At 41.8% G+C, this 27,625-nt stretch overlaps 2 protein-coding genes across 3 annotated transcripts; one reads left to right on the plus strand and one right to left on the minus strand.

Moving 5' to 3' along the window:
* The first annotated feature begins 97 nt into the window (after window positions 1-97).
* Window positions 98-2,918, plus strand: zmat5 (zinc finger, matrin-type 5). 2 transcript variants are annotated; one of them, XM_060050159.1, is made up of 6 exons: window positions 98-252; window positions 896-1,032; window positions 1,152-1,214; window positions 1,301-1,381; window positions 2,043-2,151; window positions 2,272-2,918. In XM_060050159.1, the coding sequence occupies exons 2-6, from the start codon at window positions 906-908 to the stop codon at window positions 2,423-2,425; spliced, it is 534 nt and encodes a 177-aa protein (XP_059906142.1). In that variant the 5' UTR covers window positions 98-252; window positions 896-905; the 3' UTR covers window positions 2,426-2,918. The 2 variants fall into 2 exon arrangements, with proteins under 2 accessions (XP_059906142.1, XP_059906143.1); XM_060050160.1 differs by lacking the exon at window positions 98-252 and adding an exon at window positions 275-601.
* A 6,460-nt stretch (window positions 2,919-9,378) lies between these two features.
* cabp7b (calcium binding protein 7b) lies at window positions 9,379-27,443 on the minus strand. The gene is made up of 6 exons (XM_060050166.1): window positions 27,234-27,443; window positions 26,581-26,939; window positions 14,371-14,514; window positions 13,979-14,088; window positions 12,885-13,032; window positions 9,379-12,080 (listed from the first exon to the last, which is right to left on the minus strand). The coding sequence occupies exons 2-6, from the start codon at window positions 26,687-26,689 to the stop codon at window positions 11,953-11,955; spliced, it is 639 nt and encodes a 212-aa protein (XP_059906149.1). The 5' UTR covers window positions 26,690-26,939; window positions 27,234-27,443; the 3' UTR covers window positions 9,379-11,952.
* Window positions 27,444-27,625: the final 182 nt, after the last annotated feature.

Below are 27,625 nucleotides of genomic sequence, written 5' to 3' on the forward strand. Positions count from 1 at the left end.
CCGCTGGATGTTTATGTTGCGTAAATGGGATGCATGAAAAAGAAAATACGATTCCCACAAAATGTGATTTTTTTTTCCTATTCGTATTTCTTATTAGATGTACGTAAGTCTTTAAATAGGACCAATACTTAAAAAAAAAATATTAAAATATATATATATATATATCAGTCATTTGTTCTATGTTGCAAAACATGGAAATGACGTCACTGACGAAAGACGTCACTTCCCGTTGAGATAACAACACAACTGAAGGTAAAGTTTAATTCTCCCATATTCTGTGTCTTTGTAGGATCATATGCTGATATGTTCATCAATCAGTCAATTATTCTCTGTGTGTTTATAGAGCTAACAGTTTGGTGGCATAGTTTGAGTGCTAGGCTACGCTAGGCATGCACCAGTATGCACGCGTTATTGTGATAGAAACCTTTCAGCCTGACCCTTGATAAACCATTGATCAGTTGTGTATTGCAATATGGACATTGATTAAGGCCTGATTTCAGAGTTGACTCTTTCTACTGTTGTCGGACTGAATTCGTCTAAATCGGCCCTTGAGCTTTTGGGTACCAAATGAGTTGTTTAGCTTTACAGCCATGCCAATCAGGTCAAGTCTCTTTTGTTTCATTTGATTGACTAACATGTGTGTTTGATGACTTGCTGTGGGATCCCTGCAGAGACGGTGTCTTGAGACAGGGTTAGGGAAACACGGACATGTTTTGAGCAACGATTTGCACCAGCGCATATATATACACCATAGTATAATAGTTATTATTAGACGTTTTAAGCTGTTGAGATATTGAACTGCTTGTCAGAACTTAACCTGCTGAATCGGTGTGTTGCTATTATGACTTAGTTTTATTATAATTCATATTTATTATAATTATCTTTTAAATCCTAGAAGTTGAACCATGGGGAGGCGGTATTACTGCGACTACTGTGACCGATCCTTTCAGGACAACATGCACAACCGGAAAAAACACCTCTTCGGTGTTCAGCACCACAGATCCAAGAAGGCTTGGTTCGATCATTTTAGAGGTAGGAAGAATCACAATTTTCACATTTTGTTTATTTTTAGGATTTTACTGGCATAACTTCAAGCGTCTGTAGATGTTAACCTCTGTTATCTTTGTCGTTCATGACCTTTTTAAAATAAGACACTGCAGCCATCCTACAGGACGAGCAAGCAAAGAAACCATGCAGGAAGTTTCTACAGACAGGTAGGATCAAAATAAAAAAAATAATGTTAAACTTTGGGATTTATGTGACAAAGTTATTTTTAGTAACATCTTTACCTCTACATTAGGAAATTGTGGCTTTGGCCCCAGTTGCCGATTTTCCCACATGTCCGAAGAAGAGATGGAACAGCTAAGAATGCAGATTGAAGGTGAGTTAGAACCACAAGGTGGTGCTGTTCACCAGGCTACTTCAAGGCTGCAGTCATTATGTTGGGCTTGTTGGGTATGGCATTATTCCACCATATGTTGCCAGTATATCACAATAAAATGATGATTTAATATTTCATTTAAATTCTTCATGGTGTATACAAAAGGTGTTTTTGCTGTGTTATATGCTTAACCCTAACCCTTTATTGGACAAATATAAATGGAACAGAGTATTTGCTTTAAAGGTCAATGCCGGTCTTGGTGATAATACCATTGTAACAGTCTCTCCTGGCTTCATTAAAACAGCAGTCACCAGTATAATAACTTTGTTGTGCCAAAGAGCATTTTGCTTGAGCGTGCCTGAATGCCAACAAGGACAATATAGCACTTTCACCTTTTGGAATTAATGTCTGTACAGAATTTTTATGGACAACACAACAGTGAATCTCCATATAAGTTATTTACAAAATGTCTTTTCACAAAGATTAAAGTGCTTTATTGTTATTGTTTACATCTGTGGCAGTCCCACTCACGCTAAATGCTACTAGTATAATCAGCATTAAGAAGCAATGGTTTGATCCTGAAAACAGGTACCCTTCTTGAAGCAATTCTCTTACGTAATGGAGGAGAGTGACTCATTTTTTTCCCCCTGTCTGTTTTTAGACGAAAGGAGCCGCAGAGAAGACCCCCAGTACAGGGGCTCGGCGGCGGGGGGCGCGGAGGAATGGCTGGCGAAGCGGCAGAAGAGGAGACCCGCCCAGAGCAGCGGCGGGTAGGAGCTGGCACCAGTGGCCCTCAGTACTTCATCAGTCACGGCCGAGCGTGGCTAACGTTGACTCCTCCACACAATTAGCCACGCCTCAACCCCTTTTCCCTTGTGTTCTCCCTACAGAGCGGCGGCGGAGGAAGAGGAGGAGGAGGAGGAGGAAGAGCAAACGGCGAGCGATGTCGTCCAACATCTGCTCTCCGTCCCTGACCTACCGCCCTCACTCCGGCCCCCTCCCCCGGGGGGGTGGAGGGCTGACCTGGACACAGCATGGGGATGAACGATGCCTAATAATTCATACGGAGCCGCCGCAACGCAACCTTTCACAAGGTCACAGCCGTCACATCAGGGGATGTGTCGGTGCAACACGACGGGGGTGTGTTGTTTGGTTTGGTGTTTCCTTATGATCCCGAAAAAGCGACCGTACATATTGACCCACATCCCAGGGCGTAGGAAAGGGAAGCATTACTTCCCATCTCAGTGAGTTATAGCGGTGGTATTGCCTGTTTTGAGTGATTCTATTGTTATCTTGCACAATGGGTAACCTTGTGTGTCTGATGCAACATTCTGTCACCTTGATGTTTTTTACTATTTGAGCTGTGTGATTTATAATTGACTGGTTTTACAGTGAGTTCTTCGTTATCTTTTTTTTTTTATAGTTTCGTATTGTATTTTTCGCTTTTACAAGCACGAGCTTTCTCAATTTTGTGTTCATTTCTTCATCAATGATATTTTTTACAGAAATAACGGTTATAATAAATTCTCAACATTAAGTACAGCATTCATTCAACCTAATTTGTGACAGATGGGCCTCTTAATATGCACATGCAAAATACTATTAAACCTAATTTTGTCACTGATAAGGGTACTTCTCTTATTAAATAAGGATACATCTGTCATTTCATAATGAACACAATTCTGTGTTCATATTAAACAAATGGTCGTCAACGTTTTATTGAAGATCCCGCCCCCCCTCCATCCACATTGGCACATTCATTAGCATGCTGGAAGCCTGTTGCTTCTGTAATGACCGTCACATCACTGCACTTTTCACTGCCACGCCTCGCTCTGCGCTCTTTACCACCTTAACCTCAGCCAGTCTTAGCCAGTCACCAAGGAGCTGATGTGAATACCAGATTACACACCGTGTCGTGTAGAAAGATGGATGAAAACCTCTCGCATGATATCCATATCACCGGTGCCCTTGGGGAGCTCTGGTTGTTATTGTGGTAATAGACAAACACATTTCCCACATGTTGCCTTAACATTGTAGTCCACACTGGTATTGCTCGAGAAAAAATTATCAGGTCTTGGACTCTTAATACCAGCTCATCTTCTCATTTGCATTTCGGTCATTTGGAATACCATCAATCAAGGTTAAGTCGTTAGGGTTGGACAACCCTGCGTGTTATCCTTCAGAACCATGAATCTGCTAGGGGGGCCTGTCGCTAACAAAGGAGATCGGTGAACAACAAACCAAAGATAAAATCATTGTATGTTTTTGACCCTTCAGATATCTAAAGAGAATGAGTCATATTAAACAAATGCGTCTTGTTGTGCTGTTTCCAGGAAGAGAGCCACTCCGTTCTTCCTTAGTGAACTGGAGCCCAAACATTGGGAAACCTGGTCAGTTCTTAAAATAAAATAAAAATCTAATCTAAAGGAATAAACTTCACCCTTCCGTGTATGAATAATTCGAGAAGTGGAACCTAAATAAATTGTGCTGGAACCTTAAAACATGCTGGACTTGGAGATATATTGTAGGCCTACATTCTCACAATAATGATAGTCTCCCATTACAGATATTCAGAGATAATTGGCTACATTTATGTATATTTCTTGCCTCTGTAAATATAATGCACTGGTTTGATTCACCGTTAGTATGCAGACCTGAATGCCAGAACTGACCATTAAATAGGTGGAAAGTTTAGCTTCGCATTTTGTCTAACGTTAGTTTGTGTTCACTTTTTTTCAGCTCTGTTGGAATAATTCTGCTGGTGTTGGAAGAGATGCGCTTTTCTAAATTGACTGCTTCTGGTTTTTAATTGTCACTGGTTGAGTGCCCCAGTTATTTGGGAGAATGCATAACTTGGTTGGAGTTTTGAATGTTTTATTGGAGCATGCAGAACATCACAGCCTAAATTCATAAAATGAATATGACTAATGCATTCATTATTCATATTCTCAGTTTATGTGTTCATGCATTTCATTGTGATGAACACCTTCTGTAAAGAGGCGGTATCATCAGGCTAATCTAGTTGATCGCCTTTTCGCAGGTCGATGATTATTTGAACCCCAAAAAATACAAAATATAATGTGTGACAAATGATCTCAAGTCCTAAAGGCTGTAACGCATCTAAAATATAACAGGGCCACCCAGTGTTAGGAGTACTCTTATTCCTCTCCGCGCCAAGGGTGCCGAGAGTCCCCTGGGTAAGGAGGTGGGGGGCGGGGGTGGTGGGGGGTTTGGGGGGGCTGGCACTCGGCTGTCAGTCGGACGGGGACTTGTTTGGGGCTAAACTCAGGAATCAGTGAACACGTCCACACCAGGCTCCGTTCCGCCCACCGCACTGTCAAACCTATCAGTCGTCAAAACATCAGACGTGTGAACCTAGAAAACAACTGAGTAAGTGAAGCCTGATGCTGACATGCGTGTGTGTATGTGTGTGTTTTTGTGTTGTGTGTGTGTGTGTTGGTGTGTGTGTGTGTGTGTGTGTGTGTGTGTGTGTGTGTGTGTGTGTGTGTGTGTGTGTGTGTTGGTGTGTGTGTGTGTGTGTTGGTGTGTGTGTGTATGTGTGTGAGAGATTGGGTGAGGATGGATGAGTTCAGTGGAGAACATTTTAATTGAAAGTGTCCTATTGAAATTGAAAGTTTCTCTGGGTTACCCCAACCGTCTCAGAAGTTGGTCGGTCTGTTTTAGAGAACCTATTTTCCAACGACATGTGGTCCAAACTTCTCTGCAACCGCAAGGTTAAGCCGCGGGAGCACAGTTTGTGAGAATCCGAGCTGGAAGGACATTAGATGTACGAGCGGCTTTTAAAACCTTAAAGAAGAATACTACTGTCTCCTGGTAGCATGATGCGCTCTTCATGTCAGGAACGAGACTTATTTGAGGCTCTTGTCCTGTCAATGCCGCTGCTAGAAAGTGACAACCACCCACTTCTGCTGATGATGGCAGAGCTCCGAGGCCTTTGAGTGGAGCTGGGGCTCTCCGAGAATAAACTGAAAGAAAAGAAAAGTGGGACAATGAAATGCGTCAGTGTTTTAAAGATTATTTTATATATGTAGACCGATTTAAAGGTAGATTGAATCGTTTTTGCATATTTGTTGAAATTCCTTCAACATCGGCTTAGCTCAGGAGGCAGAGCAGCTAGTTCGATCCCCAGCTCCTCCTAGCTGAGTGTTGATGTGTCCCTGAGCAAGACACTAAACCATAACTGCTCCTGATGAGCTGGCTGTCGCCTTGCATGGTTGACTCTGCTGTCGGTGTGTCAATGTGTGTATTAACCGATGTAAGTCGCTTTGGCTAAAAGCGTCTGCTAAATGCCCTAATTGTATTTGTAACATACCTATAGAAATCAATAAATACAATTACCTGATAAAATAATTAATAACCTGGTGTCATAGGCGTGTAATAAGCCTGAATGAAATGATTGCTTACCTGTCAACTAACTACCTGCCCTGCTACCTGTGTGCTCTCTGCCCGTGCACTCATTGCACATGATCAGAGTCTTCCATGAGGCTAGAGGCAGACCTATTGCTGAATCTATCAAGCTAGTCATGTGTTTTGGAGGAGATGCTTTAGAGGGAGGGCTGATGGGAAGTCTTTTTTATCTTGGTTGTATACTTATTAAAAAATCGAGGTTACTCTGGTGCGTTTCTTAAAAATGCCGGAAATCCCAGTAAGGGAGATGGAAAACTTTGCAGTAAAACTTTGCATAGCACCTAGCAGAGGGAGTATATCACATAGACTAATATATTAACTTCAAGCCTCAAGAAATAAAGAAACGGATTTCCAGACTTTGTGTCTAATCCGATGTATGAGTTACATAGACAGATAAGTGGGGAAGGGATGGTTGGTTTAAGTCAGAGAAATTCATTAATAAATTAAAAACAAACGGCTCAGGCCAGCAGCCAGATTGCTTGGCATAAAAAAAGTAAAGAAGGGGAGGCAGATATTGAGCATAAACCCAGAGGGGCTGTCAAGGGATGAAGGAGGTTATGGAAAGTGTTGCTTGCATGAGACTACCTCCAAATGATTTATTTGAATGAAGAAATTGTTGGAAAAAGCCAAGAGTTGTTGAAACTGACACAGTCAGTCAAAATAACCTTACCGTATGTAACCGCTTACATAATGAAATGCTCAGGGCAGGAATCTCAAAGGATGAAAGAGTACAGAGAACCGGATGCAAATATACAAAATTCAAGGGAGAAAATAATCTACTTTTGTGTATTCCTATTCAGACTGTCTGTGGTTGAATAACAACATGGAACACTAATCATTAAAACCTATACTTTGTCAACCTATTAGCCATTGCGTGACCAAGTCGACCTGAAATACCTACAGCACACGTGGGGGTGTCCTTACGGCTGTATGATAGACACTACACAGTTGTGTATGGTTTTCTCTTCTCTCTAAATCAACTTTATGGAGAAAGAAGTGAAAAGGTCACAATAACAAAAGTGATGACTGCAGTAAAAATGTTGCACTGTTCAGCTTTGTGGTCTCAAAATACACAGGTGTCTTAAATCACAAGGGTCACCGGCTGATGCTTTCAACCACGCGAGGGCAACAGCTATCCCGTTGTTGGGAGCAGTAAGGGTTAGGCGCCTTGCTCAGGGTCACCTCGAACCTAGGGGGAACTAGGGCGATCACACCAGTAACGTTCTGGTTCCCAGACAAGCTGCTCTCCCTCCCGAACTACCCTCCTGCCCCTGGTCCTTCCTTGTGTTGCCAGGTTGTACCCCTATATTCCTCGTTGACCCAGAGAGTTGATCTGGCTTGCGGCCGGTTGGAGCGTTGGAGCATGTGTCGTTTTACAGGAATTTCAGAGGGGCTGCTTCATACTGAAGCAAGTATAATTCATTATTAATGCTCTTAAATCCTAAATGAGGTTCCTGACCAGGTTCTTTGGCCTTCAAAAAGTTGAGGTATACACTAAATCTATTATCTTCTCTCCTCCATCCCCCAAATACAAGAACCCATATCTTGGTTGCAGGAAATTCTGAAAGTTCCGTTGAAGCCATCGACTGAATACTGATGTGGGAGTCACAATGGCTCTGGGACTATATGTTGAATATAACTATAAGTTGGATATAAGATATTCTTTAGGCAGTGGCACCACGGACTCCTGCCGAACCATTTCCTCTTTTGGCATTTTGAAATATTTAGAAAATATTAATCCTAACACATTAAAGAGGACCAGGCAATCCAGGCTGCACCCTGAGGCAAGATAGGCTGAATATCAACAACACATCAGTCCACACGACGCAAACGCAAAAGGTACGGAAAAGGTGGATAGCCAGAGCCATAACATAGCAAAACAGTGTTGATGATCCATCAGCTCATCTATTCAAGTAATACATCATCTTCTTGTGAACCTATTCCGTTTCATACTCTGAATTTCATAGCTGTTTTTACAGCCTTTTTAGTGTGATACTTCACTGGCCCCATCTGGCCAACCCACTGAAAATGTTTTGAGGGTACGGGGGCTTCCAGCCGGCATTAAATCTGACAGCTGTGAATCAGCTTATCCCTCATGAGCAAGCAGAAAAGCATTTTTTGAATGATATTAGCATATATTATTTGAAAAAACAACTTAGGGGACTATAACATGATGACATGGCTCGTTGGAAGTAATTGCTTTTCAGAGCAAACAAACAGACAGCTCACTGTCGCCACTGTGGGCACACAACTTTCAGTTTGCTGCATAGTTCATCTGAGGAACATACTTGCCCGTGGCGAATCAATGCACTGATTACAAGCCAAGCAGACATTTATCTAGCGTCAGTTGCTGTATGCCCCCGCACTCATAACTTGACAGGTTTCTGAGGAAAATGAAAATGCAGATACATTCATTATATTTAACTACTAAACCCTTAATCCACACGGAAAGATAAAACATGTCTTGTCGGGATTTAATTCAATAGCACACATTTCATTGATTTGAAGAATCATATTCAACGTGACAATCACACATTGTTAGGAAATCTATTCTGTTTTTCTTCATTAAGTTTGAGTCCTGCGGCATACAGGGTTTTCCGATGAGTAGAATGAGACCATCTGCTGCTTGGCATTTTCGAGTGCTTTTGCCACTTGTGTGCCAAAGGCACCTACACCCGTGTTTGTAGCAGGGTGCAGGTGTAAACAGGTGCGCTAGGGAGTCCTCTCAGCAAAGCCACTACGACAAATGAAGAACAGTGCATTTATTTTCAGACTGGCTTCAAAATGTATTGCGTTTTCATCTCATTTAAATATATACTTAATGAGTCTGTGGGCATCATACTCGTTCATAGCAGCGGTCTTGTTTATGACCAAACCTGAACAAGAGAGCAGCAATCGGGACCAAAACAAATGAAACTCCCCAAATACAATATTTAATAAATAACAGTTGGAGTTGCCAATAGAGGATCTCTCTACGGTATTTAATAGCTGTTTAAAATGCCCATAGGGTAATTGATTTGGACATCTTCCAATCATTAACAACATGGAGTTTGAAGACAAGGGGGCAGAGGATGAGAAATACTTTTTAACGAGCAGGGAAGGGATTAAGTTGGATGGATCACAATCCTGAGTTCCCTGCAAACCTCAATTATTTATTTTCTCCAGCTTTAGTTTAACATATAAAGGTCTCAGCACCATGAGTTTCAGTTCATTAGCGTAAAGTGTCACACCTTCGGGGACTTTATCCGTTGTAAAGTGTCACACCTTCGGGGACTTTATCCGTTGTTGACCTCTTCCCCATCTTTTCGCTTCCTGAATCCGAAATGGAGGCATGACTAGGTGAGGACTTATTTTACTTACTTTAAACCTACAGTTCCTTAACCTCAACCAAATGAGTCTGCTTTCCATTCTTGCACTTAATTTGGTCTTGATATATCAACTTCTGAAGTTGTTATATTGTAATATTTATATTTGGTCGTTATTATTCGCTCTCCCAGAGCCCTTTTGGGTTTTGGGTTTTTATTATGCTGTTAAACCTGCGAAAAAATAAGAATAACAACATCTGGTGGGACATTTATGCAATTCTTTTTTTATTGGACTCCATGCATCAAGACAGCGGCTACATGAATGTTTAAATGATGCAATAACCAAAGTAACATAGGAACGAATTCACTTTTCTCCTGGACATTTGAAAAAAATGTAAGGTGTAACATCCAAAGAGACAAGACTTTTATTGATTCACACAGGGATTTTCCATTCCATTTTGCAACTATATATTGCATTGACATTTATTAATACTAACATTATTAGTGACAGTCTAAGTGACTGACATTCAGCAGCAGTTTATTACATTTTTTACGAAGAGAGTGCATTTCACCAAATGGATTTGTATAAATGTCTAAAACATTTAAGTAGCTACGATGAGACATGACATTAGTTCTGCACAGTGTTTGACCGTAATACTATATACGAAACACAGAACGGAAAACATCTACAGTGCAAACCAAAGATACCGTGATATGTTGTCTATCTTTAGACGACATATCCTCTTATTATACTTCATCAACCTTCAGAAACTGTAACATACGGAGTAAGATACAGAGTAATGGTTCACTGTCATTATTGATACAATAGCTACAGTATATATCACACATAAATGCAATACCCTATTATTATAACATGTGTAGAGCAACGTCACATCAATAGTTTTCACGTACAAACAGGAACTAGATACAAGATAGAATTCCCATAATGCCGTGCTAGCATTCTTGTTAACTCCCAGCTCACATTCTTCTCTGTAATGGTAAAGATTTAACAAACTTCAGGATAGAAACGGCAAGACGAAAAATATATCGTTATTTGTTAAAAGTCATTTTGACATGACGAAGATTTGTAAAAGAAAAATAAATCTTTGACAGGAGAGGGAAAGCTAATGTAAGTGCATGGCGTTAGAGACGCGCAAGTAATCCTATCAGCGTTCCCACCAAACTCCAGGTCAACTGAACTGGGCACCAAATGACACATGAGAACCTGATAGATTTCCCCTCCTAAAGAATAGTATGTAGACATTCGTCATAAAATCCCCTGGTTTAATGAGTCACTCTTTCAAGTAAGAAAATATAACTATGTTGCATTTTAAACAATACTGAAAATATGTTGCTTTGTTTCCATGTATTAACCCAACCAAAACCACCCTGTTCATGATATGTTTGAGTGTTAAAAAAACTAATAATGTTGTGTTTTTAACTGTCTCAATGTCCACACAAAATTAGACATTTAGATATAGATATTTTCGAAACATCACTTTACAATTTGCATAATCATTGAAATACATCAGGAATCTGCTCTTACATTAAATCCAAACACTTTCGAATGTAGTGTACATGCAAATGAGCTGTGTGTTTATATTTATTTTGGGTAAACTGCCTGTCAATACCCTCATTCTTATTGGTAGTAAAATACGGATATTTTACTGATATTGTCACATTGGATTTATTAAAATTCTGTTCAAAACATAGCTAACATGGTCTTTCTAACAGTGGATACAAATATGAATGCAGCATTGGTACTTTCTACAGATATGTAATGCTCAGCAGAAATCCCACTTTGAGTTGGTTTTCTGTGTGTTGCATAAACGTATTGCTACACAGATTCTCAACAGATCTGCTTTATATTGTTGTGCCGTGCCCTTTGTATTTTATCTGTAATTTTGTTGTACACTTTGGCACAAACAAAAGGTTATTATCAACCACTTATTTATCCAGATTGGTTTTTGGTATTGTTTTTTCTTTATCTTCCTCAGCGTGTTCCGATAAACGGGCCATTTAATCCACTCGATATAAATCCTACATTTGCAGTTTAAAATGGTGTACATTGCTGTTGTCCTAGAGAGTGTTCGTGTTACACAGTGAAGCCTGTTCAGTCCCTCTCTCGTTTTTAGTGCAAACCATGTGGTAAATCAAGCGCACATTAGGGTGGCAACACATCCAGGCGCTACAAAACCATAAAAGCAGTATGTGCTAATAAGTGTTAGTAGCCCATTTCAGTTTCCGCCTGATCAATTTGTGTTTTGCAGTTTATTGTTTTGGATGTATTTTTCGTAGTTTTGTAGTATTATTATTCTTGAGTTGGTATTTGGCAGCTTGCTGAAATGAACCAACTAAATATTGCTACCCATATTGCATGGTAACAGTATAGCTACTAATAGCTAATACATTACAATTTTCAAACTAATCTTTTGAATCATATCATTCTATTTTTTTCGACTTTTATAGAAAACGAATATTTTAGGATACATTCAGCCCTTTAACAAAATAAAACGATCTAAGGCTCTTCCTCTATTTATGCTTTTTTAATAAACTTTTACTTCTTTCTACTTCTGCACTTTTGACCTTCTGTCATACTCACATTGCTTACTTTTCAGTATCATATGTTTGCGTTATTATTGGCTCGCATATACCAACAAACCTGAAGTCTTTATTGTCCAAGGAGGTGTCATAGTGTTTGGTCAAATTTGGTCAAAAAACAGTTTAAATAATAATAATCTAAAATCTAAAAGACAAATAATCTTCAGGTTCACTTTTACAATGGAACATTTGTGTCATTATACAACCCCTGGTGACGAATCCTATTGGACACTTGTTTTACTTCATACCTCTTCGCAGCATCTGATTGGCCGCAATGAGCATGACGCTGATGATGAACGCAATGGCGAAGGCACAAATCAGGCTTTTCCGCACGCAGGTGTGCTTCACCTGTTGTGTTGGGCTTGCTGTGAAGAGATGGAAAGAGGATACATAAGAACACCAACCGCACACATCTCACATCTACGTTCATCGTATTGGAATCTGTCTTACATATTAAGCATCAACGGAGAACTAGACCCCCGGGCACTATCATTAAAACAATGCTTTGCGGTTCTATGGTTCATTCTGGGGCTGCAGGACTACTGGCTCCCCTATTACACTAGCCAGATTTGGTGAACTAGATTCACTAAGCCCAGGACAGGTGTGTCCCATTAACACTTAAGGCTTGGTTAGCAGACCAATCACAGCCCTTGCTGCTGCTTAGTTAGCAGACCAATCACAGCCCTTGCTGCTGCGTCGCATCCACCCAAGGTAAAACATTTTTGGAGGCGCACGTCAGGTCCACGTTTTTTGGAGGTGCACGATTTCCAAGTCTGTGCCTAACCGGTAGGTCCATGTTTCCAGGAAGTCCACGCAAGTCGATTACCGGCTACCGTAAATAGTATAATAGAGGTCTTTTTAAATAAACCCCTACTCTGACTAAGTTGTTGATGCTTCGTTTTATGTGTAGGTGTGCTATTTTTGAGCAATATTAGTCGTTAACATTTTTTTGATTTGGAAGCATTCAGACCAACCCAAGCCATTATAATAGAAGCAATATTTTACGGGTCTTCATGCCGAAAAAGACTCAACTTTCGCCGAAATTACACTTTAACCTACAGAGAGGGTCATCTAACGCAAACCAATTACAAGTGGTGGTGTTGGGGTCTGGTTCTCCTTTAACAAAAGCTCTCGCGATAGTGAGCACTGATTGTATCGTGGGACCATACTATCGATATCCACTTGGCACTCGGGGCTGTTGAGGTGGCTCTCCTCCGTCATGATGATGTTCTCGATGTCTTTCATGGTCAGGTGGTCGCAGAACGTGTCGTACAGCAGGCTCTTCAGCTCGTCCACCGTGAGCTTCTGCATGTCACACTGGATCCGCAGAAGAAGTATCGCAAATCATCGTAAGCAAGACAAATGGTCCCCCCCCCTCCTCCTCACCACAGCTCTACCAGGAAATTACCGCATAGATGAATAATACATGATCTTAAAGGTGCTGTAGGTAAGATTTAAGAGCTATCATTTGAGTGTCATTTGTTAGAAATGGCACAGCCATCTTTTAGTATTTAGTGAATGAAATGTGCTGTGAGTATATCTGTCTTTAGTCGATTGTGCCGGCCTCCGTTTGAGCCAATTTAGATTTCAGACATATCCCTGCTCTTTCCTGACTAGTTAGGGCCTAATTTCCATGGTTTGTGCAGGGAATAACTCCTGCCTGTCAATCAAAGGTGTCTGAAATGCAATACATCTCAATGGTCAATACATCTAGGGATTAAAGAGGCAAGGATATTTTTTTGGGCATTTTATTTTCTAAACAATGGTTCCTTCAGCTCTTCCCTGCTCTCTCTCTCTCTCTCTCTCTCTCTCTCTCTCTCTCTCTCTCTCTCTCTCTCTCTCTCTCTCTCTCTCTCTCTCTCTCTCTCTCTCTCTCTCTCTCTCTCCAACATTGGACTCTTGACTACTACAGCATATTTTAGGTCCCAGTGTAAAATAATAAAAACAACAACATATGTTTCTATTAACATCAATTTGGCAGGGTATGATTATTCAAAATATTATGAAATTATTAAGAAGTGATTACACTACAGTTACTGAAATAATTTCTTAAATACTATTGCCTCCAAGTTTAAAATCATTGCGTGGTTGACTGGCATTATGATCGCTAAAATAGATTATGTCAATCAAGACAACATACGTCTTTAGTAAAAATCCAATTTTCGAAGTAATCAAAAGAGCTCATAGTAGGGCATGAATAATTCTGACAAATGGTAAATAAACATTGAGGGACCCATGGTGTGATAATGTCGGAGTTGTATACCTTCCAAAAGACAGAATCAAAGTCTGCTCCGTAGAACTTATCGGGCATAGTGGCGGAGAGTTTGGGTCCGAGCAATGCGACAAACTCTTCAAAGTCGACCTGCCCATCACCTGAGAGAAATACCTCAATATAATTACGTTGTTTCCATAGCCAATCTTTATATTTATTCCTTATTTAATCACACCGTAACCTCCTATGACTTATATTAGAGAGACAGAGACGGAAAGACAGAGGAGAGAGAGAGAGAGAGAGAGAGAGAGAGAGAGAGAGAGAGAGAGAGAGAGAGAGAGAGAGAGAGAGAGAGAGAGAGAGAGAGAGAGAGAGAGAGAGAGAGAGAGAGAGAGAGAGAGAGAGAGAGAGAGAGAGAGAGAGAGAGAGAGTGAGTCACCCACCATCCATGTCCAGTCTTTGGATGATGACCTCCAGCTCCACCTCGTTGGGCATGTAGCCCAGCGAGCGCATGGCCACACCCAGCTCCTGCTTGGAGATGAACCCGTTGCCATCGCGGTCGAACACCTTGAAGGCCTCGCGGATCTCTGCAGGAGACAGGGGGAGGAGAAATCAGCCCAGGTGAGCGGAGAGAGGCGCCCGTCGGGGGCCACCCCCCCCCCCCCCCCCCCCCCCCCGAGGTGAACGTGGTGGTGAACATACTGCCATTAGGCCCCTATCCTCTCACCCTGCTGCCGTACATTATTCTGTTTGAAGTAGGGGAGACGTATGGCCGTGCTTCAAAGGAGCGCAGCCTTTTGCTTCCTCGTGTTTAATGTGGATGCAGTTCCGGAGTTAGGCAAACACGAACGCTGAAGTTGCATACGTCAAGCGTTTATTATAATTGCTGATCGTTCCGAGATTTGTAAACATGAGAAAACCTTTCGGACGCATCGAAACAATCTTCCATGGCACCAGCTGCTCTGTGATCTTTTTCCCCTTTAATGGCTTTTTAAGGAGAGAGCACTATCTCAAAACTGTTGGGCGTTTCGCCATAGTACGACTCAAATACCATGCATTATTATTCATCACGATATCAAGAACATTGGAGTCCATTTTACTAACAGCCAAAAAGTTGAGGCCGACAGAAAGATTGAATCCAAACTTCTCACTGAAACTCTTTGAAATAGTTGGTGAATTCTTAAGGACTTAAACTACCCTCAGTAAGCAAGCTCAAGATAATAGCATCAGCCCAGCATTAGCGAAGAGTCTTAGCATAACTTCATGAGATCTTAGTACCCTTTAACAGTTTGTGGCACGCTAATTAAATGCACAAACTCTCAAGGTTGGTGATGTGAGGCAGTTTGCTGCAGTAGCTATTTTTATTCCCATGCAATATTTTTTTCTGAAATTCACAGTTAATTATTAAATATCTGAGTAAAGTCTTAATTTAACTTTGCCCTCCCTTCCCAGCTACTGCTAGCTGATTATCCCGAAGAAGGGTCCTGGCAAGATGCTAGTCTAGCGGCAGAGTAACGATGAGACAGCCTTTAAAATAAACCATCCTCGAGCTATTGATTAGCATTAAATGATATGCATTATTAAACAACCTTACTTTTCCTATTTAACATGAAACTTTGCACTTTCTTTGGGTGCTGGGTAACTCGTCTGAAATTTGATAATGTCCAAACAGTAATAATCTAGGTGTTTGGATGCTAATTACTCAGTGAAAAATGGATTAACGTGCTGGGTCAAAGTTCTTGTCTGGGTACTGCATCTCACGCCCCCAAGCACAAAGCTTCACAGATGTTCAGCCAAGCTTTCTGACACCTGCCAGAAGTGTAGGTGGGGAGTGACCAGTATATTACTTGCATCCCCCCAAGGGACATACAGCTTGGGTTGAGTTGCTGAATATCATTATGTAGAACGTGGGAGACCTTTTTTTCATACACCTACTCTAAGGTAAGCCTCTCGAACGAGTACGTGACACGTTTATTAAGAGACCAGGAGGCCTATTTCACCACCAGTCTCCATCTAGTTCAGGAAAGGTGGTTTCTTCCTGCCCTGTTAGATTAGGACCCAACCTGATAAAATATATAATTTCTCTTTCCTGACGAAACTAAATGATTAGGTCATAAGTGGAGTAATTATAAGATCCCGAATAACCCTTTTTAAAGATTCTGGCTCCACAGACCATTGAGACGGAATAGATTCAAAAGGTGTTTAATCCTCTGGTTTATCTGGAGTGGTACAATACGGATGTTCGCGTTATTGTTTTTTTCCCCTCTTCTCACTGATTGGATTTCCCCCAGCTCCGCGGCCCTCTATCACGGCTCCTTTCTATGTCCAGGAGCTAGCGCTATGGGGAAATTGAAGAGCAACTACTGCAGGGAACACTGCTGACCCCCTCCCCGACAAGGGCAGCCTTTTACGATTTATTATTGCCTTTTGTTATCGGCAAACAGGGTACGGAACGATATTTCCCATTCGGTACATTCTTCACATTTACAGATACACATCTGTATGTGTTTGGCAAACACGTCGTTGACAATAAATAATAAGTATGAATAAAGCAGGTTTGTTATTGTTTTTGCTTTGCGATATTTAAAACCGCACAGTTTAAGCATTCGATTTAATTTCGAGAATTGGAGCAAAAAAGAATGAAGCAAGTTATGAAATATCAGTGTAACCCTTATTCTCCAATGTGTTAGGCTTGCGAAATACAAAGTGGCTGTTAATATCTATAATACAAAAGGCGAGCATTACATATTTTGGATTCATTAGGTGTTTTTTTGTTATTTTCTCACGTCTCCAACTAAGCAAACAAATAAGTCACAAATAAGAGTTAATGAAGACAAATTCACAAGTTTGCTTCAGTTATGGTGCGCTGATGAAAAGTAATGAATTTCTGATTAAAACAAAAGGTCACCGTATAAAATGCATTATGTTACAAAAACAGTCAACACTGTTTGCCACATTCCTTCTAACCCCCTCAGCAAACACACTTGGGCCACCAACAAATTCTCAAGCCAATTTAGGCAGGCAATTTCTTGGTCCTGTCCAATTGAGTAAGCCTCTCTGTATTCATTGGTTGACGGAATAGGGCCGATCGGGCCCCCGGCGGCCACTTTGCAGACAAAGGTGCTACAAATTGTTCAAGCACTTTTTTATTTTCTATTTGGTTCTGATCTGGAGGGGCAGCCGCCCAGATAGACCCACAGGGTTAACAGAGCCACATCATCGTCTCTGTACTGAAAAGTACAACACGGGAATGTTAACATTAAATGTGCTGCCCATAGCAACTGCGAAGCTGAGAGTGTATTTATGTCCCTACAAAGATATTGAATACAATCACCGCGATACGGGTCGCCGTGACCCCTGTGTCTTGACAACGCCACATCCTGTCTGAAACAATACAGGCCGTTCTAGTGTTTGGTACACTTTTAAGTAGATGCTAGATGTTCAGTCAAAAGTGTTTTGCGGTGATGCAAAAATTTACGTGTTTTTCCTTGGATTTCGTTTTCTAAGAACTGTTTTGTAGTCTGTATGAATGTTACATTACACAAAGGACAGCCACATCTTTACTAGTTTCCCAACATGGTTCTACTTATTTTAGATAAGCGTGAGTGATCTAAATATTCAACCTGTCAACAAATGATACATATTGCCAAACAAATGTTAGGCAAACACCAGCTGCCAAATAAATGCTGATTTTAATTCTTCTTGGGTGTGTTTGTCGAACAGTTTCATGTTGATATTTTAATTGTTCCCTGATACACGCCCATAAAGCTGTTTGTATAACATGATTTGATCGGCCGTCTAGGGTGAGTCAGAGTCTTGTCCTCGTCTGATTTAATTCGGTCCATTTATTCAGAACCACACAATGCTGTGTCCAAGAATATAGCTTCCAATCATTCGCTGACACAGAATATAACAAAGGGCTTCATTTTAAATGCTCATTCCTTTCATTCGTTTTTTATTAATCACTGAATAACAACAACAGCACTACAAGTTTCCTACCACATCCATTTCAATTATGAGCTGAGAGCGGAAAGACAGAAAGCTTGCAGAGCTGTAAAGTAAAGAGCTCCAAAGTACAGCAGATATGCTACAAATCTTTCATATAATCGGAAAATGAGTCACAGTCTAAAAAAGCGTTTTTTTATTAATGCCCTGCATATGGCCTCTATGCTTCTATGAATAAACACGTTCACTTAGTGAAGCATAACACAGCCATGATGGCGGGGCTCTCACCTTGATGAACCAAAACCATGACCAGTTTTTTTCTAATGAATGGGCCAATTACTTTCTTAATGAAGTACCTTCGCTCAGGGCAGGACATTTCAGACAGAATGAGCCCGACCATGAGTAATATAATTACATGTCATTGGTAATTAAATGTGTTACAACAGCCTCCTGTGGTCGCTCTGAGTGAAAATACCAGTCGTACGGCTACAGCTACTCCCTCTGCGTTCTCCATGTACACAGCATGGAGACAGATTCATGCCTGAGGGGGTGCAGGACAGCTTGGAGCTGCCCCATTATTTGTGTGCCTCGGCTGGGGTGCCTACATATGAGTGCTCTTGGTCACTGTTGCAGTCTGCTGCACGTTCAAAAGGATCAAAGAAGGTGAAAATGGCTCTCGACATGACGTGCTTTCGAATAGCAACCTCTTACGGAGAATTGCGAAATTTGACATTATCACAAAATCTTGATTTTCTTTCTTTCTTTATTATGCGTACGCCGGCGTCACGCGAGCGGTCGGGTTCGATGACGACTGTGTGGTCTCAGTGATCACAGCGATGTCCCAGGTCGCAAGCCAAATGGAAATGTGTCTCTTTGCACGCAACCATGTGTCTGACCAGCAGCACACACTATTCTGCACTCCGGCAGAATTGTGTTCATCGGCCCTTGTGTCCCCCAAAGACACCATGCCTTATGTTTGGACCAGACCTTCCTGAAAAACAGAGCACCAGGTCATGACTTTTGGTGTACCGTCATCTTCAACTCGGTCAGCTCTGCAGAACGACTCCTCGGGGCCGCTGTTGTGTTCTGAAGGAGAGAACTTGATCCACACAACATGCACAACAACCTCTTTTCTCCCAAAATATTCCCAAGTGTTTCTCGGTAAGCCAATGATCACAGAGGCTTGCAGAAGAGCCGTCACCCACAAATTAAATCTTGCCTAAATCCAACCAGCAGGTGGCATGTCCTATCCTGTCCTGAGCGAGATAAAACTGATGGGTTTGGCAGGGAAACGGAGCTTGATAGCATTGGATGGTGTTCAATACTCAACACCGAACACAACATGGAGGAGCGAGCCAGGAGGCTGCAATGCGCTCACCCAGCAACGCAAACACGACCGGTTTGAAGTATGAGCTATTAACAGAGGAAGTTCAAGACATGCAGACGTTTGAAACAATCAGTAATGACACATTTGCATGTTTGTGCTAATGACCAAAAAAATGTATGGTTTCAATAAAAACATTCATGCCTCTATGCGTCATTGTTGGCAGGATTTTTTCCCTGTATAAAAATGGCCTTCTGTTTGTCCAGATGTCTTTTTTGTGTTTCCAATCCATGATTGTGTGGAAAATGAGATACGGGTTTATGCTGAATATGTTAATATTGTGTTTGTGTGTGTGTATGTACGTTGGCCGACCCATATGCTCATGACTATGTATGATCGCTGACTTGAAGATTTGGAGACATGTTTGAGAAGGTCACTGGCTGATCTCTAACTTCTAATCTCATGACCGTTTCTCACCCCGCAATCTGCAGTCAGTAAAGTTCATGCAAGGGGTTAATCCTCCCATTTCCTTCATCATGGATTCCCCATTGAACAATAATACTGCGCTTCACTACTACATTTAAGGCTGAAGTCGTAGGATCATTTTCAGGTTTTAAGGATTAAGGATTATTTGCTTGAATCCCCGGGGACAAAAGGAGCAAAGGCAGAGTCTTCCCGGTTCTCATTGAGTGGAAGTGAGAGTATTTCTCACATGTCTTGTATATGGACCGGAATGTGAGCTGGTACGACAGGCCGTCAGACAGGCAGAGATTAGGTGACATTGGCCCGGCCATTATGAACCATTGTTTACCGCTTAAGACGTAGTACAACGCAGTAGACAAATGCCCTACTTAAAGTGGGACAGGGAATCATCGCCTGGGCCAGATGACACTCCACCGACCAAAGCTAGCGTTTCATTAGCGTACCCTCTCAGTGACTGTGTAGGCTACCTTCTTCGTGACGTCAAAGTGTCACCTAGAAGGCCCTTCGAAGTCACGTCAAGAACATTGCTCATTTTTCTCAAGTGTGTTTGCTGACGTGGTTACAAGGAATGTGGCAAACAGTGTTAACTGTTTTTCTATCATAATGCATTTTTACGGTGACCTTTTGTTTTAATCGAGAAATTCATTAGGCCTACTTTTCATCAGCGCACCATAACAGAAGTCTACTTGTGAATTTGTCTTCAATAACTCTTATTTGTCGGGTTTTGTTGGAGAATGTTCTGAGCAGGTTAGAATGTTCACATACAGGTAAAAAGACAAATTGTTCTGAGAATACACAAGAATGTTTTTTTGGGTTCACTGGCACTTCAAGACACATTACAACACAGGACACAAAAACCTTTAGTTGCCTTGTTTCATACACTTGAGTAACACTTGTGTTTCCCAGTCCTTTGGTTTTTACTCTTTGTGATTTATTGCTACATAAATATGACGATGATAAATTAACGAATTCTAATACACAAACAAAGATTTTGGCTGTAGTATGTGATAGAAAAGTAATATTTAGTATTTTCTTTATCTTTCTGTACATGACACATTAAATAAATGTGTTGATTTAACTATTTATGACTGATGATATTTATTTGCCTAAATCGTACATCTAACTAGTCTTTCTTAAATAATATAATTATAAAGTTGGTGGAGACATTATAATGAAGAAAATTATTTATTGTAGTATTATGATGATTATTCAAAATGTCCTATAACAAATATGCCATTAAATGAAGAGGAAAAAATGATATGTTTTTAAAACGACCACACAATGACGGTAATAACAACACTTAAATAAAGAAAGCTAACAAAAAAGGACAAAATAATGACTATGCCAGTGGTGAAATCATGTGGGGTCACACTAAATTCTCGGGCGCTCTGGTCGAAAATATAGGATTTAAATTTGTGATACAACTTTGAATGTTAGCTCAAATTTACAATGCCTTACAAGCCCATTGAATGCAGAATGAGTAGGGTTGCTTCCAGGACACCCACCAAACCATTCCAATGCATCATAAATCATCTTGACACAAAACACAACTATACTTTTTAAGCTGAATACCCTGTGGGCGTATTTGTTAATGCCTTTGCAACATGAAAATCATCCAGAAATACTCCCAAAACCCAAGAGCAATATTAGTTATGAATTGTATTTACACAGCGGCAAACTAGCATAAGCACTTCATTTGTTACCATGGATGAAGACAGCTTTGCATACAAAGTGAAGAATGATCTATGCTCCATAACAATGGCCTGCTGTCTTGGGGATTCTCCTGCATGCTGTGATCTATAAATACTCTGTCTGTCGTGATGCACCAGGAACGAAGCAGGCAGGAAAAAGACCCCGCATGAGTATGACTGCCAGTCAATGTTGTGGGTTAAAACCCAAAGTCAAATCCCCTTATACACACATACTAATTGTGACAATTGCCGATTGTGTTTTCAAGTTTGACTTGAGGGTTAGAATGGAAATTCAGCGACTTCATGGACTTGTTGCATGTTTTTATCTCGCTCCCCAAAATAGAAGTCAGCCTAGTATGTGAACCGCCCATATTACGATGGCAAATTGGAAAACGTATCGAATTAAGTGTGTGTGTGTATTCCATTGTGCCTTGTTTTACACTTACAATAAGCTTTTGGACGCTTTAAATAAAACGGCTGTGCATAACGAAAGTGTTGAACCGTTGCTGCAGGTCGAGATTACAGATCCATGTGCTGCTGCTCACATGTGTTCAGAACAGTTGGATGCAAAAATGTGGGAACGTCAATACCAACACATTTACAGAGCCATACTTGTAGAGCCATGGTCTCGGGAGCCTCCACAAGCCCCCTATTTGATGAAACTCGATGGCATCCCCTAAATCCTAATCCCTCAAACTGGCCTAGAAAAACTTCTAAAAAGCCCCAGTGGGGGAAAAGGGATAAACCTGCAGCACACACACACAAGAGGGACTCCCTTACAGCAGCCACAGAGTGGGCAGACGTCGACACAACAACAAACACGGCCCAGACCCTGAGGGGAATTGGGGGCGATGCTGAAACAAGGACAATTAAAGAAGAACAACATCCAACAGTCCGACAGCGGCCAGTCAAGGTCACGCAGGGCGGCCTCCATCGGCCGTTTGGCCGAGCAGACGACATACAGAAAGGTGTGGTTGAGATGTTTAGTGTTGGGAGCGTGAGCAGGTAGGTGGAGACAGAATGCCAGGAGCTACAGCTGTTATAATGACAAGCACAGATCCCTCTAAAGTTGTGGAAGCCGGTGGGGGAGGCGTGTGCCAGACTTCCCCGTAGACTTCCCCCAGGTGGCTGAGTAAAAGGGACATTTTGGCAGAGCATTGGTGAAACAAGATCTGAGTCTCTGAGCCAGGCCCTTGCCACCAACTCAACTAAACTGTAATGAATTGCTGTGTTATATCTGTATAATAAAATTGATTCGATCAACTTATTTCAACTATTCAGTATTTTTATTGGTGTAAAAGTGTGAATGACAATGAAGAAAATAGTTTTAACCATTAGAGATTATATCACTTTCTCTTTCTAAATGAATTTAAAAAAAACATACCTAATTAAATAATCCTGAGGTACTATGTTTCGTTTTTTGGAAATGGGTTTCTACATTCAAATGGGTTAGACATTTTTTTTAGCCAGCTCTACTATCCTCCCAACAAAGTCACAAACATGCAGTATGTGCTCGCAATGTATTTCAACATTTGCTCTGCGGATATTTTCAGTGCTGTGGAGCAACAGGCAAACACACCTCTAATTATGCGATGGCACTGCTCCGATTGTTTGCAGACGCTTGACGTTAGTTAAATGAATCCCCCAGGGAGCTCGAATCCCATGATTCGCATCCCGCTCAGGTTAATTAAGGTCTTGTTGACAAACAGCATGCATGCTCAAAGTGTGATAAATGATGTACTTGTCAATGGCAATTCAAGCATTTCCAACTACCAGGAAACTAAATGTGCATGAGGCGTTAGAGTCACAGCATAGGTTGGCCTAACTTTTTTCTGAAGGAACAATCTCACACTTCCTCCTCTCCTGCCACCAGGTGCCAACCAAGCTTACTAATTACAATATTACAATATTCTCTAATGAGTCCATTGAGCCGTTTTTAAGGGGAATTTACAACGCGTTCATTGGTTTGAATGTTTTCATTCAAACATAATGATACTTCTAATATAAATATACAAATGCAATTAAAATGTAAGATCTACTGCCCTAATGCATTTGACCTCTGCAAATGGGGTTTTTGAATTTTTCCTCTAGAATTCCACCACGGTTCAGCCACTTGGCTATGCGCTCAGCCCTCCCACGTGCTACACGCTGCAATTGTCTACAGCTGTGTTTGGGTTTTCGGTCCAGTGGGTACTTGGTTTTTGCTTACTTTTTCACAAGAATTACTAATGTCTGCTCTCTTGTGCTGTTGTAGATACAGCCATTAGTAGACACAGACACAATTCAACCCTTAAGTTATTTTTGCCAGTCTTTCGCCGTAGAGAAACAGTCCTTCCAATGTCCCTATCTATCCAACTCCACCCTCAAATCCTGTGTTTACTCTGCTCTGAGCCTCCAATATTTCTGTCTCACCGATGGGTGTGATGTTGCTGGTCTTAGGTGCCTACCTATCTGATACCTAGCCAGATGGCAGGTGCTAGTGTGAGACGGGAAAACCCCTTGCCCAGAAATTGACCACGTGTGAAATGGACCCACCAGACCTGAGCAGTTTGCAGCCCATGCAGCGCCTGAATCTAATCCTGGAGACAATCGCCCACAGCCGGAGTTCCAATTGTTTCTCAAAGGGTAACCAATGGTTCCTCTTCCCAAAGCATATGTTATCTGCCTCCTGTCCAAACACAAAAGGGACTCCTGCTGTCCAGGGTCCTGTTCTGATAAGGCCTTCTGCTAAAGGTGAGCCAGGGAGATCAGAAAGATGGGAAAGTGAGATTAATTATCCATAGCAATGATCCACTGGCTCCATTATGGAGGAACCATACATGCACAAGTAAGCCTTGAGAATAGAGAGCAGCAGATGAAAGCGAGTCGTTCTAATAGGCAAGCTATTTGGTGACTTTGTAAAGCACTTTGGAATTGCCACTCTATGGGACGTTCCGTAGAAATGAAGCTGCCTTGCATATGTAGTTGAGAGCATTAAGTGAGTAAGTGGCACTCATTTGTTGAGAATAATTCAGTGCTATACATTATGCATTATTTACAAAGTATACATGACACAGAAGAGCGGCAGTTTGATTGAACCAAAATGGGAGTATGTGTGTGGCACCACCCTCATTCTGAAACAATGCAGACTTTTTTTATAAGCATGGGAGGGAGATTGCCAATTTATGCTCTAGCATTGTTTTGGGCCATGCAGTCTTCCATCTCCACAACATCCCCATCTGGCTGGGAGCCAACACAAATCCTAAGCCACACTGGGAAAAGACAGACCCGGGCAGTAAATAAGTAACAACTCCTCGTCCGCATGAACCACTTCCAGAGAACTGGATGACCCCATCCACTTCCTTAAGCACCTTCCTTAAAGGGGACAATTATATTACCAGGTGTGAGTGTGATTAGGCGTTACAAGCCGTTTAGGAATATCGGGCTCTTCTGACATCACAAGTGGGCGTGTCCACCTAGATGTGTACTGGATAGATCAGTCTACCAGCCTACCCAGTGGACTGTAGCCAACGTTGCTCATCTATCCATCTAGGTGGACACGCCCACTTGTGATGTCATGAGGCCGATTTTCAAATCGGCTTGCAACGCCGAATCACACTTACACCTGGTGGTATAACATGTCACCTTTAAGCACCTTTTTTTTTGTACCTTCCAGCGCATTGTCATCAAATCCAACTCTGCACTTGGCCGGGCGCATCCGCAGAACACCAGAATGGCGGTACCCATCTTCAATAAAACATGTGCCGGCTAATGACATGCATTAACATGCACCCTAGTCACACCCCTCCGTGGCCACTGGAGACCCCTCGCAGGGAGAGCCTGGGGCTCACGGCCGAGTCGACCGTGCAACGCCCAGCAGGTCTTGCTCATGGGACGCCTCATCCCCCACACCAAGAATCAAACTCGCCACCCTCTGATGGACCGCACACTCTGCTTTTCTGAGACATTTCTTTCAAACCGAGTGACTTGTTTAAAACGGTGCAATGTATTGCCAAACACATACTGAGTCTGATCAGTGAAATGGAAGGGCCTTTATGTGCCTGCTGGAGGAAACGCTGAACGGCAGGACTTTGAATCAGCAACATTCCAACGAGAAAATTGCCTCAACAGAGAAATGTTACCCAGAGTAAATTAACCGAATGAACAAACAGATGGGGTTGTCAGTTACTTTGGTTTCGAATGTCTTTGCCTTACCAAGTTCGAATGGCCCTATCCCTGCCCTAGTGGATTTCTCTCTCACACAAAACAAGGTTCTCTTGCATTTGCACTCTGGCTCTATCGGTCATCCGTTTAATTAGATTTATGTTGTTCGTGCTGATTGTGTTTTATTTCATTGAAAATGGAGAAAGCATAAACGCAAGGGCGAAGGGGCAACTGGGGTTCATGGCAAACCGTAAACAGAAAAGGGGGAAATTGAATTTATTTTGCACAAAGGACTTTGAGATATGAAATCTGATGTTTATCTGCTTATTGTAGTCTGCTGTGTTTCAAATCACTGTCAGCTGTATCTTCAAATGGCGAGGGGCGTTTCATTCAACCAAACTCATTTGTGACCGCCTTGTATTGTGCAATGAGAAGATGAAAAGACACCTTCCTGTTGAAGGCCTGCAACTGAACCCCTTCCGATATTTATAGTTACTTTGTACACAAAGTTGTGGTTTTATTTAAATTGGAAACTGAATTTCTTAAGTTACAAGCACCAAGTTAAAAGACAAATATTTAATTTGGCAGGTCAAATTATATGGATTGAGGCCTATTCTCACCCTTATTCTTGAGAAGGCATAGTTCATTGTGGTATAGGGCCACAATGAACACCTTCTCAAGGATATATACACTCTTCCTGGTTTTCAAATCAATATTCAAGATAACATATAAGTTCTGTTATAGATATTACCATGAATAGGCCACAATGAGGTAGGCTAAAAATAGATATTTGACGTGTGGTTGACACATGTTCACACAATCCAACTCTCTAGATGCAATTGAATAAGTAGTCCATATTCAATTAATCCAAGCAGAAAGATTGATTCATTTTCCTTTCACAGGCTGTCAGGGAGATAACACCAGACTGATAGTACAGGCTATTGTTCTGATGTCTAAGCTTTATATTTCTGGGGATTCTCCTTCTAGGCCCATCTCCAATGTATCCGCTCTTATGAATGTGACCTAAATGAAACCACCCAATTAGATCAAAGCGCGGGAGCCCTTACCTTCCACCTCGTCCTCGGGCAAAATGACAGGGGGCCGGTAGGAGAGGACATCTGGAATAGTGCAAATTCCCTTGTACATGAACCTGGTGGTCACCGCACGCACGGGCATTTCTGCAAGGGAAAACCAGCCACCGTGTCGCGATCTTCATATAGCTGACCGGAGTTTGGTGGTCGCCTTGTTTTTAGTTGCAGTTCCCCTCTTTTGGAATATAATATTGCAGGAGGAAAAAGAGAAGAGAACCGGGGTCTTCCCAGATGCAGCAGTTGGTGTTTACTCTCTTTATCTCAAAATATCCCTGAAGTCATCATCTTGGACCAGGCTTCAGGTGTTGGAAGGAGCTCTGTCTTCCATGTACCGCCTGTTGAAGCCAATAAGTGCAGTTATTCTGAGGAGCAGGCAATGATCTGTACGCATAGAGATTCCTAGACATAGTGATAGACAGAGCTCAGGCTATTTCAAATTAATTCGTCCACATTATTTTTTAGTTAATAAATGCATTATCCAAATCACAGAAAAGCTAATTAAATCGGAAAAAAATATTTAAAAAAGCGTCCCCAATCAACTATCCTCCCCCTGCGTTATTTCCTAGTATCTCACAGGTTTCTCCTGGCTTTCTTTCGTCCATTTATCTCACTCTCCCCTCCCTGCTTACCATCTCCATTAAAACGCCAGAATGATCAGGGAGAAGATGTCGAACTTCGTTCCCGTGTATAGCTGGCGCACCAAAAAAAAAAATATCGAAATATTTTCTTGGGTAGGGTCTTCGAGGGAATCGGGGATGTCCCCCTTCTCGTCGGATCGAAGCGCGCTCCGTTACGCTGCGCTCCTCTCTCCAGCGGTGCTCTGGCGTTCTGCTCCCACCTGCCTCTCCGTTCCTCCAGCACCACCACGCTCCCCTCGCCTGCCTCCTCCTCCACCCCATCGCACGTCAATCTCATGCCCTATGCATTCATTCACCAATCATCAGGCATAATCTGCGTTTTTCTGTTAGCCCACCTTGTGTTGACCTTATCTGATTGAGCATCTTTGTATTTGTAGTTTGCT

Source organism: Gadus macrocephalus, chromosome 4, assembly GCF_031168955.1.
Source record: "Gadus macrocephalus chromosome 4, ASM3116895v1".
Lineage (NCBI taxonomy): Eukaryota > Metazoa > Chordata > Actinopteri > Gadiformes > Gadidae > Gadus > Gadus macrocephalus.